This window comes from Ursus maritimus, unplaced genomic scaffold (genome assembly GCF_017311325.1).
Source record: "Ursus maritimus isolate PB19 unplaced genomic scaffold, ASM1731132v1 scaffold_14, whole genome shotgun sequence".
NCBI classification, from domain to species: domain Eukaryota; kingdom Metazoa; phylum Chordata; class Mammalia; order Carnivora; family Ursidae; genus Ursus; species Ursus maritimus.
The window spans coordinates 57,988,425-58,001,322 of NW_024423786.1; the positions used below are offsets into that span (position 1 = coordinate 57,988,425).

At 52.4% G+C, this 12,898-nt stretch overlaps 1 protein-coding gene across 1 annotated transcript in view; it reads right to left on the reverse strand.

Moving 5' to 3' along the window:
- The window catches only part of ZZEF1 (zinc finger ZZ-type and EF-hand domain containing 1), a 99,779-nt gene that overhangs the window by 61,849 nt on the left and 25,032 nt on the right, over nucleotides 1-12,898 (reverse strand). The window contains exons 9-15 of the mRNA XM_040629827.1: nucleotides 11,606-11,704; nucleotides 7,648-7,739; nucleotides 7,144-7,292; nucleotides 3,477-3,588; nucleotides 2,244-2,459; nucleotides 1,169-1,269; nucleotides 494-663 (exon numbers count right to left, since the gene is read on the reverse strand). Coding sequence (XP_040485761.1) covers nucleotides 494-663; nucleotides 1,169-1,269; nucleotides 2,244-2,459; nucleotides 3,477-3,588; nucleotides 7,144-7,292; nucleotides 7,648-7,739; nucleotides 11,606-11,704 — 939 coding nt within the window. The remainder of the gene's footprint in view (nucleotides 1-493; nucleotides 664-1,168; nucleotides 1,270-2,243; nucleotides 2,460-3,476; nucleotides 3,589-7,143; nucleotides 7,293-7,647; nucleotides 7,740-11,605; nucleotides 11,705-12,898) is intronic.

The window sequence follows — 12,898 nt, forward strand, 5'->3', positions numbered from 1 at the left end:
CCCCCTCCCTCCCATCCGTGTCTTCGCCACAGTAAGGACTGAAGGGTATGACAGTCATCACTCTCGGTGGACACACCTGTGCGTCAGAAACCAGGAGGAAGACTCCCTGGTGAGGACAAATCCTGAACTCAAAATAACAATTCAAAAGAAGATCTAAGGAAACACTCATTTTCCAAAGCAGTGACCCCTCTCCTGGGCTTGCACGATCCCAGCATCCCTGTTCTCACAGCAAGACCCTGGCAGGCCAGCAGCACAGGGTCACATTCAGGAAAAGCTCAGGGGCACCTGGGGGGCTCAGTGGGTGAAGCGTCTGCCTTCGGCTCAGGTCGTGATCCTGGAGTCCTGGGATCGAGCCCTGTGTGAGGCTCCCTCTCCCTCTGCCCCTCCCCCTGCTTGCGCTCTCCTGCTCTCTCTCTTTATATGTCAAAGAGTCATATAAAGTCTTTTTTAAAAAAATAAAGTATAAAATAAGAACGACAAGCCCAATCCGTACCGTCGCATAAGTGTGTGTGGAGCTCCTTGGCGGCCGCCGCCCCTCCCGGGCTCTGCCGCGGAGGCTTGGCCTCCTCAGAGGCGGCCGGCCCGTCTCTCTGCAGCACGGGGAGGCAGCTCTGGAGGAGCCGCAGAAGCAGGGTTTGTGCCCAGATGCATTCTTCCCTTGGGCTACGGAGAGACAGAGACCGTCAGAGAGCAAAACGGCACGTTGCTTTCACCCTCCAAAGCTGTCTGAAAAGCACTCTCGTCTACACAGCAGGCACGGTCAAAAGAAGGCCAAGGAGAGCAAGAGAGGCAGAATGAAAGAACACCGTCCCGGGCAGAGTCTGAAACGCAGACCCTGCCTGACTCTGCTCCCAGCGGGGCAAGGACGCACGTTTCCGATCCTACTTCTTTGTCTATAAAACGAGGGCACGACCGCAATGCTTGACCGGCTTTCCCCACCAGGTTGTAACGACAATTGGATGACAAAATATTTGCAGCAACACTGCCCAAGGTATGTTACAGAAACGTGAGGTGTTATCTTTAATAATAACCATTTCTCTCAAACGAGAACCATATAAACTAGTGAGAAGTCAAAAAATCTTAGAAAAAATGGTCTATTTGGAACGCAAAACTTAGGGTTTTTGGTTTTGTTTATATGATTATCACCTTATAACAAATTCTGACCTACTTTTGCTTTAATTTACTGTAAAAATTCCAGAAGATCTGCAAATCAAGACCCGCGAAGTCCAGAAAAGATTTATATTTTACGCCACTTTCCTTCTGCTGCACCTGAAAAATTATAAAAACCAGAAAAAATAAAATTGAAAATGCATTTAGAGAACTATTGCGATGCCTCACTTACTCCTCAGTGTGAAAGGGTGTAGGATGCCCGTACAGCCGCTGCGGACTCTCACCAGCTCAGAGGCGCGTGAACAACTGTTCCTGGTGTGAAACTTTCTACAGGACGTGCGTGCGTGGGCGTGTGGATGTGAGAACACATGTGTGTAAACACACACACACACACAGCCCCGAAGACTCCCCGGCTCCATACACACCGCACCCGGCCACGCGAGACAACGGGGCGGTGTGCTCGGACCCCGGCGCCCCCGCAGCCGCAGCACCTCCCCCCCCCCCGTTTATGTCTTCTGCTGTGACAGGAGAGCTTGAATAACAAAGACCAAACACACCAGAGTTAAACTGAGTCACAGCCTTCCAAACTCGCCCTGACACAGAACCGCTGCCTTCCCCGCGTGGGAGGGCGAGAGGCCCCACCGATCCCTGACGTATGATGGCGGCGAGAATCTTCCTCGGATCGAGCAGTCACTGCGTTTTTATTAGTGACTGTACAAGTCAGGGTCAGGAACACAAATGATTTCAAATCCTGACATTTTGGTGCCTTGAGTGAGCAAACAGAATTCACCTGTTCCTCAGAAATGCCTCTCTCAGGGCTTGAGGGAGGTGGAAATCCCATGAACGTGCGTGGTCTCCCTAGACCACCACTGGCAAACACAGCAGGGGCTTCTAGGTCTGTCTGTAGGTCTATTCCAGGAAGCCTCACCATGACGGCCACAGGCCACACGGTCCTCCACTGACTGACACCACGGACGCCCAGCACCTCCCTCCCCTGCTCTCCCCACGTCCCCATGGCAGCACGAAGCCAGCTGCACACGTCCACACTGCACGGCTCGACAGGGCCAGCTTTCACCCACTGGTGTTCATTTCCCTCCACACCACCGTTAACCGTCCCCCAAGGAACGAGGTACCAGGTCATGGGCGAGCTGCTGAATGAACTGAAGTGTCTTGAGGAGCAGGGTGGCCCCGCAGACGCTGTCCTCCCCGTCCCTCCTGCAGTGGGCACAGATGATGTGTGGCTCCGCGTCCGCTCGCACAGGCCGGAGGTACCCGCTGATGCTGAGGCCTTGCACTCCCAAGCGCTCTGCCGACTCCTGACGGGTGCAGAGGAACTTCACCATCAAGTACTGGAAAGGACAGAGAGCTTTCAGAAGGACTCAGAAGCCGGACTATGAACGGAGGGAAGATAAAGGCCTTTCTGGGAAGGTCCCCCTACGACCTTCATGATTTATTAGGTCCCACTCTGCCTAGCATGGGGCGTAAAAGAGAAGTCCAACATCTCAACAAACGGGGAGAAAACACTAGTGCTGAATCAAGTCAGGTTTTGGGAGGGATCACCATGAGAGAAACGGCATTACCCCCTCTTCAGGGCAAACACAGGGAAGTACATCTGCTCTGTGGCCCAGTCGTTTTGAAACAGGAGTCACGTCTATGGCAGAAACAGCCAGCAAATGCCCTATGGAATCCTCTCCAAACTCCCGACTAGTGTATACGACCCACAGCCCGGGACGCCGCACTGTCTGCTCGGAGCCAAAGCCACGTGAACGCCCACCTGCTATGCGAACCCTCCGATTCTGACAGTGGCAGCTCCTTGGCCATGAGCTTTCAGACTGCCCTTGTCAGGCGTGTCAACCCTGACCGAACAGCTACTGCCTCTAAGCCCCGAAGACAGTGCGCACTTCTCTTACTGAAGCGTCTCGCTAGGCGTGACACTAAGGCTGAAAGAAGTGAAGTGGCCAGACCATCACGGTTTCCCTCACAGCCACGGAGACACATCTGTCGTGCACTCAGGCCAGAGTGCTCCCCACTCTCCCTGCTGCACACACCACTCCCCACACACCCTAGCCTGGCTGCGGGCGGTGACCTCATCGACCTTCAACACTTGGCAGCACACCAGCTTTCCGGGCTAGCTTTCCCCCGTGACCGTGGGCCGGGTGAGCCACGCTTCCCCGTGTGTCCCTGTATCGTGGCGTCTCCTATGCCTGTGTCTCCCACTGGACCACAGGTTCCGTGAGGGTCACAGTCACGACCGACCGGCTTCCAGAGCTGGCACGGGGCTGGCGCGCACGAGCCGCTCCGTGAACATGGACGGAATCACTGGAGGCGGTGGGCACACGTGGGGGCCACGGCTCCCTAATGCTTACTTTGGCAACTCTGCACCGCTGCAACTTCACATCTGCTTCATCCCATTCTTCTTCTAGCTCGAACCAGCCAACAGGGTCATCCTCTCCAAGGCCATCAGCTGAGCAACCAACCCTGTGAACACAATGGTAATCACAAAGCACTGTCCTCTTCCTAAACTTCTCGGGAGTCTGGCGCGTGAGGCACCATCTGGGCAGCATATAGCTTGGACGTACGACCTGCAGTAAGCAGCGGGACGGGGTGTGGCACCTGCTGCCTGTAAGCCCAGGGCGTAGTTGCTGGTGATGTCCTCCCCGTTCCCCCGCCTCCTTCCCTCCGACATGGGAAAAAGCATCAGTCCCAAATATAATCCGGGACTAAGGAGAAAGTTTGCCTCTCTAGATAACTGGCATAGTGGAAAAATGAGACATGAAACCAAGACGTCCTCGATGAGTGACTCGGGACTAAGAAACAATGCAACAACCGCTGTGTGCTTCTAGAAAGATCCAAAGGAGAGGCAGGTTCCGTTTTCTTTCCCTAGGTCTGGCTACTCTGTACGCCCAGCCTGAGCTCCAGTGCACGTGCAACAGCGAAGGGTAAGAGCCAGGCAACGTGCAGGACCCGGAGCTCCACAAAAGGAAAACTCCAGCCTCCGCGTTTTTTCCTGTTCCTTCGAAGGTCCTTCCAGGAACGCATCTCAGCCTCAGGGCTCAAGAAGCACAACTCCGGCCACTTCTTTTTGAAAAACTAGGCACCTGAATTGTACTCCCTTTTCCGGGATTAAATAACCAAAGGAGAAAAGGGCAGTCTTTTCAAGTAGCGCTCCTAACCTTTCCACTACTCAGGCTGTGATGCAGCCAGCAAGCTAGCAACAAGGGAGTGTTCTGTGTGGAAAAGCAAACGCGGGCAGTCGTGGCAAGAAGAGGGAGAAGATTAAGGGTCCAGAGTAGATTCTGTAACAGGGAGAAAAAATGTTCTCTTCTTAACAGAAGACTTTCTTAGCATCAATCATGACATAACTAATCCTAAAACCAACAGGACAGGAGGTATTCTGTCTTAACGCAAAACCATGTCAATGAGTTTCACCAATATTGTGTCTGAGGATTTTTTTAATTTGCTGTGCGGCAGAGCCATCAAGAAGCTCTTCGAGAGGGAGACGCCACTGGCCGGTGACAGCACAAAGAGGCAACCTCGTTCACTACGCCACACAGAAGACAGACGGCAGAAAAGAGAACGGACTGTGTGTCCCCGGAGCACGCACGGCAGTCAGACAGATGGCTCAGGAGCGTACTGACTGACTGACATCGGGCCAGAAGGACAGGGAAGAAGACAGATGCGTGCACGTTAACATTTTGATTTCCAAGCTGGAGAGAGACTGGCAACACGCAGGTCGACCAACCCAGGATTTCGGAGTAGTTCGGGCTGCAACCAGAAGCTACAGTCAGCAAGCGAGTAGTGAATAAACCTACATCAAGGTTAAAAGAAAATCCTATGTAAGATGTGAAAGATCTTATTTAACAGCAGGTTTTAGCTCTTTGATACGTCCCAGGAATGGGACAGAGCTGCCTAAAAACACATTCAAAAGAAAAAAAAGATCTTTTGGGGGCTCCTGGGTGGTTCGGACTATTAAACGCCACCTTTGGCTCAGGTCCTAATCCCGAGGTCCTGGGATCGAGCCTGGCATCAGGCTCCCTGCTCAGCGGGGAGCCTGCTTCTCCCTCTCCTCCCCGCTCCTGCTTTCTCTTGCTCTGTCTGTCTGTCTCGGGAGATTTTAGGAATGAAGGAGATTTGTTCCAATTCATGGAGAGGGTTGGAATCACAGGTGTAGATTTCAACTGGACATGACCTAACCCCTGAAGGGCGTGAGTTCTCCATCACGAGGACTGTTCTGGAGACTGGACAACCATCTATCAGGAACGCCACCCAAAGGCAGTCCAGAGGAGAGAGGGGGTTATTCTAGATCCGTGCTACTCCACGTGTGGTCCGTGGGTGGGGAACATCAGTCACCTGCCAGCTTCTTACGGGTCAGAGCCCCACCCAGAACTACTGAATCAGAATCCACGTGGAACACGGTCCTCAGTGATGCGTGTGCACAGCCAAGGTTAGTGGCACGGTCCCAGGTGACCGCTGATGGCCTCTGTTAACTCTAGCTCCCGTCACCCCAGACAGTAGCACAATCAGCAAGTCCTGGGCTCAGCTCCGTGAGTTTTAATTGCTGTCAGGAACGCGGGAGGCAACGCTGCCCGGGGCTCACCAATGACCTCTGGGGCTGAATCCGACAGCTCCACTTGCGGACTCTGTCCAAAGGAGCCTGGGTAACAGCTGACCCCGCTGCTCACTCCCTAGTCCCTTTACCCTCACCCCCCTGGGCTTCCTGCTGCCTCGCAGGCTGTTCTCAGCCTCCTGGTGCCTCTCGGCGTGCTGATCTAGAGGGTCTCTCTTCTCTTCCCAGCCCACATACTCTTCCAGAACAATCTAACTCACCTTAATTACCCTTCCAACTGTCTCTCCTACCGGTACCTTCAGTACCTCTTCCAGGCTCAACGCACTCATCCAAGGAGCTGCCAAGTACCTCCACGTCTTCCTAGACCTCAAATGCAGCAGAACCAAAACAGAGCTCACCACCTTCCCTACAGACTGTTTTCCCAAGTTAGTTTCTGTCAGAGAAGGGCACTCCCAGTGTCCCCACCTGCCCCAGCCCAAATCCCAGGACTCCCCAATGCCTACACAACCTTCCTCCTCTGCTCTACAGTCACCATCTGATGGTCTCTTCATCGGTTCCCACCTCTCCATCACTGCCAATGCTGCTCTAGCCGAGGGGCCCCAGGCCTTGGGCCGCCTCCTCCATTTCCGTTCCGCCTCCATGCTGGCTCTCCCCCGGCCACACTGCACACAGCACAATCCAGAACCAGGACAGTACTTGTAAAACACACATCTGGTCTCCCTGTTCTTCCCCCGAAGTTCCTTGACACTATGCTGGCCCCCCACCCTTGCTTGGATAAAGTCCAAGCCCTGAGCCAGAGACAGAAAGGCCTTTAGTAAGCAGGCTGCTTCCTGGCCCTCCAGCTCCACGTCCCACCACTCCACCTCGCAGTCACTTCTGGCACCTGCGGGGCCCTGAGCCTGCCCTACTTCACCTATGAGTGTGCTCGAATATTTGCTCAGGACCTCTCCTCCGAGTGTGCATCCCCCTTAGCTCTGACCACAAACAACACTCCCTCCGGGGTCTTGCCTCCCAGAGCCCAGTGCTGACAACACCTCAACGCTGCTGGTCTGAGCAGACAGTAAGCACCGCAGAGCAGGGACTGTGCTAACTTGTTCGCTGTGTCTCTTCCACACCGAGCAGCAGGCCCAGTGCAGAGTGGTCTCCAGTGAAAGATGATTAGGAGGAGGGAGGCTGGGGCAACAGTACACTGCCCGGCGCCTAGTGAGACTGAAGACAGGCCAGGCGTGTATCACCCCCAGCCATTCTGGAGATGTGCAGGCCTGGTCACGGAAGGGACCAAGGCAGGACCTATGAACAGATTAAGACACGTCTTCGCAGATGCTGCTAGAAAGCAGTGAGTGCTCATGGCCACTGCGGGTGGGCTAGGGCCACCTCTTCCAGGGAGACACGAAAGCACATTTTGCCAACAAGATAAATGCATACAGCCTTCTTTAACTACAGAGATTTTTTTTCCTGCTCCTTACCTGCTTTTTACAAACTGCCTGAATTCCTGAAGCTTCCATTTGTCATATTTTTCAAACCTTTTGAAGTGTTCTTCCGCATGGAATTTATCCGAAGATGAGTTATAGGCGAACACCAGCCCACACTGGGCACCAATGCCACCGCGCCGAACCTGAAAACAGAGACCTAGCTGAAGCACGCTGAAGGCGCTGTGTCCCGTGGCCGCTGTGTCCCAAACAATACGGTTAAACTCAAAGAGCTTAAAGCAGAATCAAACCAACAAGATGACACTTTGAATCCGTTAAGTCCTGGAAAAGTAAAAAAGCTGCTTCCTGAGAAGAGACCCCTTAGAATCACACCTCCCCAGACAACAGTCCACTCCCCCGTGAGTCCCTGTGCTCTGCTACAGGCCTGGCACAGAATGGTCACATCATGCATGATGAAAAGTAGTGACATAGACGCTGAAATGGAATCCTATTTTTAAAAATAGCAGTAATGTTGCTTAAAGAAGGGAGTATGATAATTACCATAATTCTGATCTGTGTTACTTGGAATGCAGATTCCGTTCCTGTAGAAAAAATGGTACTTGCTCTGGTCTTTCCAGTCTCTGTAAGAAACCCTGCAAAAGGGAGACACTGAAGTGAGGACGACCGACTCATTTGTCATAACCCTGACAGAGACCAAGCAAACACACCAGACCCTTTGTGGTTGGCGAGGGTAACTAGTCTATCTGGTACTTTTATACAAGTCAGAAAAAGACTTCCCCTCTGCACAGGTGTGCGCTCACTGCCAGCCCCCCGGTTACAGACCGTGGCTAGCATGCCCTCCTCAGCGCCCCGTCTTCTCAACCAGGCCGGCAGCCCTGCTCTGAGGTAACAATAAAGAAATACAAAGTTTATAAAGATCTTGACTTAACCGCAAACAGGCAAAAGCCCAGACAACCAATCGTCTTTCTGTGCCATTCCTGAAACCATGCCTGATGCTTGACTGACTAGGCCGACAAAGGCACGCAGGCCTGGAGGACGACAGAGGGATGACAGAACCTCCAGAACATCTGTCAGGAACAGGCAGAAAACAGCACAGTCTGGGGGCCACCTCCACCTTTTGCTGTCTGTGAGCTATTGTACAACCCCGTAAACCACAGTCAAGACAGTAACGCAGACGGTTCCCGCCCACAGAAAATGCAGCTCCTTCTTCTTCATGACGCTGACCAATGGTGTATCTATCTGTGGATTCCTGTCGGCATTCTTATTGGGCTGTACGTATTTTACAAATTCTCCTTTGAACCGTCTGTAACATCTTACTGGTTCCTCACGAATTAATGAGATAAATGAAACGTATAACTGTTCATTTTACGTTTGTATGAAAGCCATGCTTTACCTCTCTTGTTGTTGTTAATTACCCTTTCATAATTCACAGAAAGGTCTGCTGCTAGACCCAAGGCTGCCTTTCTCTTTCAAACCTCTGTAATGATAGAATTCACACCCATGCCCACATCAGCATCAAACCACCAACCATCCCGGACCATGAACGGCCCTCAACCGTTCTGCCTGCTCAAGATCAAGAGATTAAACCCGCTTCACGCTGCTTCTTTCATTACACTGAATTCAATAAACAAAAATGTCTGAAGTTGAACCTCCGTAAGACAATATGCAAAATGTGTCACCAAAAGCAAGACAATTAAATCCAAAGGAACATTGACTAACTATAGAGAGAAGCTACGGCAGGATCTAGTTCCATCAAACAGTAATTATGTCGGCAGTTTGCAGAAGCCACAGTCGGAGATCCGCACGACTCGGCTCACGGTGAGACGACCCTACCCAGCCCGCCCCGCCGCGCACCGACGTCTGCACACGCCAGCCGACCGCCAGTCCTTGTCGTCTGTCTCACAGGAGCTGAAGCAGTAATTACATCACAAGAATCAGACTTTGATGACGTTGCCACCAAATACACATCTAAAGGCCAAAATAAATGTATAAACAAAGACTAAAACGTAAATAAATAAAACTTTGTTCTTCCCTTCCTTGGTAAAAAACAAAACACAGCTCATGTGAAGTCCTAAAGCTCCATCAGTTTTGATATCATGCCCTCCCACAGCAAATTTATTCTCTTAAAATGATGATGGTAAAGAAAATAACCAATCACAGATTGAAAGAACTGAGCAAACCGACCCCTTCGGTCTACGGGCAGCACGCTGCGTTCTTTTAAATTAGCAGACGAAAGCTGGCGCTCCGGAGGGCCCAAGTGTGGGTTCCCTGGGCAGCAAGACACACCCTCTAGAACCGGCACTTCCTGGCACTTGGGGAACGTGAAGCACACCCGTGAAGAGCTTTTCCCCCCATACGGGAAAGAAAGCCATCCCTCCTCAAGACCCAACTGTCCCGGCTCTGAGCACTTTCCCCTGCCCTGCCTATCTCCTCAGGCTCATTTTCGGTAGTGACGGCTGTGGAGGGAGTGACCAGGAGAAACGGAGTCTCCTCCCCAGGCCTACGCACATCCCACCTGTGCAACTGTCAGAAACACAACCAAAACAACAAATCCACAAATTCCAACCACTTCACAAGACCCATCCATCCGAGGGAAGCAGAAGGCAGGGAGGGGGGGCAGGCAGATGAGACACAGGGAGAATAACAGTATTCGATCCTCACAACTACAGAAAAATTAGCAGTGCGTTTGGACTTGGAAGAGCGTTACAAATCCACATACCATGTTTTAAGATGGTGAAAATACTCTGTATGGTGTTATAATGATGGATACATATCACTATACATTTGTTTAAAGCCCCAGAACACACAACATCAAGAGTGGACCCTGAAGGGGGCGCCTGGGTAGCGCAGTCATCATTTAAGCACCCAACCCTTTGTCTTGGCTCAGGTAGGGATCTGTGGGTTGTGAGATCGAGCCCCGCGTCAGGCTCCGCACTCAGCACGGAGCCTGCTTAAGACTCTCTCCCTCTCTCTCTGCCCCTCCCCTTCAAGCGCGCGCGCATGTGCCTGTCCGTGTGTGTGTGTGTGTGCGCGCGCGCGCGCGCGCGCGCGCTCTCTCTCTCATTCCCTCTCTTTCTCTCAGACCCTAAGGTAAACTACGGACTTTGGTTGGTGATGACATGTTGCCGTGGGCTTGTCCTTGGTAAGGACGTGTCTCCCTCTGGAGTGATGGTCACAATGAGGGCAGCTGTACGTGGGGGGAAGGTGGGGGGAAGGGAACTCTCTGTGCCTTCCTCCAATTTTGTTATAAACCTAAAAGTGCTCTAAAAAAAGTCTTAAAAAAGAAAGACTAGAGACGTGATTTGAAACGGTGATAAAAGTAAAAAATAAAATACGAAGATGAAGATAAAATAAAACAACAGAGACGCTTTTCAGTGGATGGTGACGGGAGTACAAATCCATCTACAGGTTTGGGGAAGGCTCTGCCTTACATGCTCTGGAGACAGAAATCCTGACTCTTCCAGAGAGCGAAGGAAAAACACAGGGGCCTCTGGCAGAGTGGTCTTGCCTTTCCTGGGTGGTGGGAGGGGAAAAGGGCAACAAACCCACTATGTGTGGCAGGGGAGTGCACGGCCTGTGTGGCCCTTAGCGGCCTGTAGCGGAACAGGAGAGGGACGCGGTGAAGGAAACGTCCCTGCAGAGGCTGTGCTGCGCGGGGACGACTGCAGCAAGAGTGTCCCACGTAAGCGTCTCTGGCACGCAAAGTCCACCAGGGAGAGGAGGTGCCTTGGGGAGAAGCACGAACACAGGAGACACGACAGAGAAGAGGTGACCGCGAGAACGCGTGTGGCCGGCACTGCTGTGACGAAGGCCAAGGAGAAAGCAAAGCCAAAGCAGGAAGGCAATTCCCGCCAGTGTTTGAGAACTGCCAGCACATTCCCCTTCCTGGGCCCGACTGGCGAGGTTCTAGGCCGTGCAGTGAGCACGAGGGGGCACGTGCAGGAGACGAACTGGCTGGCCAACACGACGGAGGAGGAAGGGACTCACAGACACCCCGGGACGAGGAACAGGGCCTAGCAGCGCACGGGAGAACGCATCAGCAGCTCCCGCGTCAACAGCAGGGAGGCAGTGAGGTTCTTTCGGACGCTCCAGATCCAGAGGAGTCACACTGAGAAATACCTTTCTCCTGAAATTACGTTCTCAGCAGCACTGTGCCTCGGGTCTGCTGCGTTTCTGAACGCTCAGGATAACACAACGAAAAAATAATCTGAATTTAAAAACGGTTAACTTTTTATATGCCAAAAGGAAGAGTCCTTGCTTTTCGAAACTGAGGGCTCTCGTGTACTCAGAAGTCGCTACAAGCGACCGACACCTAGCGGAGTACGAGGCTGCGCTACGGAAGGCACGCGCCTGGGTCAAGACCCATTGCCTGGTGAAGGCCAGCACCGCACGCAGCCTCGCGCTCCAAGCAGTCCGGAGCCCCGCACGCAGTCTCACGCCGCCAGAGGGCGCGCTGCAGTCCTTCCGCTCACCACACACGGACAGACCGACCACTCACCGTCTCTCGTCCACGGCTCGACGAGGAGGTTTTCAGGCCCCGACTTCTCTTCTTTCCCTTTGACATCACAGGCCTGAAGGGTCAACTGAAGAGGTTTACCTGATCAAAGAAAAGAGAGAGAATGAGAGCCTTAAGCTAACGCAATGCAAAAAATAAAAACTAGCAGGCACGTCCGTGGAAACGGAGAGCAGCGGGCCAGCAGACTGCTGACGGAAAACGCACCTGTTGAAAAGCTAAAACAGAGCAGCTGACACCGTTCTTCTATGCTTTCCTGAAGGGGACCAAGTACGGCTTTATGTTCCTACGCGACTCCAAGAAGCGGTCTCCAGAATAACCACTCCTCAGAAACAGAGCGCATTAGAAGATACAGACTGACAGCACAGCTCCAACGTGTTTGGGAGAGGGATTCCCAAAAGAGTGTTTTGGGGCCAATAACTAATCGTATTACAATTGCATTTAAATATATAAATAAGATCTTAGGGTCTTGGGTCTTGTTTCTTTAGTATACCTGCAGGAAAATCTTGAAAGTTGTAAGAATTTTAAAAAGTGTCATCTGCTATGATGACCTGAAAGCTTCCCCTTCCCTTTCGTGTTAGTAGTACTGTAACGAACACCCATGAACCTGCAAGCCAGCTCAGAGCTAGAACCCTGCCAGGAACAAACGTTCCCTCCTGTGTCACTCTTCCATCCAGGGTTCCCCGCCCAAATAACCGCTCACCTGAACGGAAAACTTTCCGGAGAGGACTTTCCAAACACTATGTATCCCTCCCATCCAGCCATGCTGCTATGGGCTCCCCACCCCACCAAAAATGACCTTTTCAAATTTAAGGGGAAAACTAGATTTACAAGACATCAATGGTCTGACCTTAAAAATCAAACATAAATTATGAAGTTGTATTAAGGCGAAGGCACAAACACCATGGCAGAAACGGCACAGTTTGCCCGTATAACTGAAGAGGATGGGGTCCAATACTACACTTTGAGGACAGAAACGTTAGCACTAGAGGCCGGGATGGCAAATGAGCTGTTCCTCACATACCAACCCAGAAGGCTTAGGAGGACCCATCCTGAGCCGGCAGGGAAGTGCTACGGAAGTGCTACGGAAGACGGCTGCCGGGCCCTGGGGGCAAGGCGGTAGCAGGCGTGCCGCTGTCACAGGGACCCAGAGCGATGCAGCCTAAGACCAGGATGCTTTGTGCCGTGTCTGGGCCAGTTCCCTCCCTCCTCCAGAGGGGAGGTACTCCAACTTCCCAGCCCCGCTGTCTACACAGAGAGACACACCTGCACCTCATC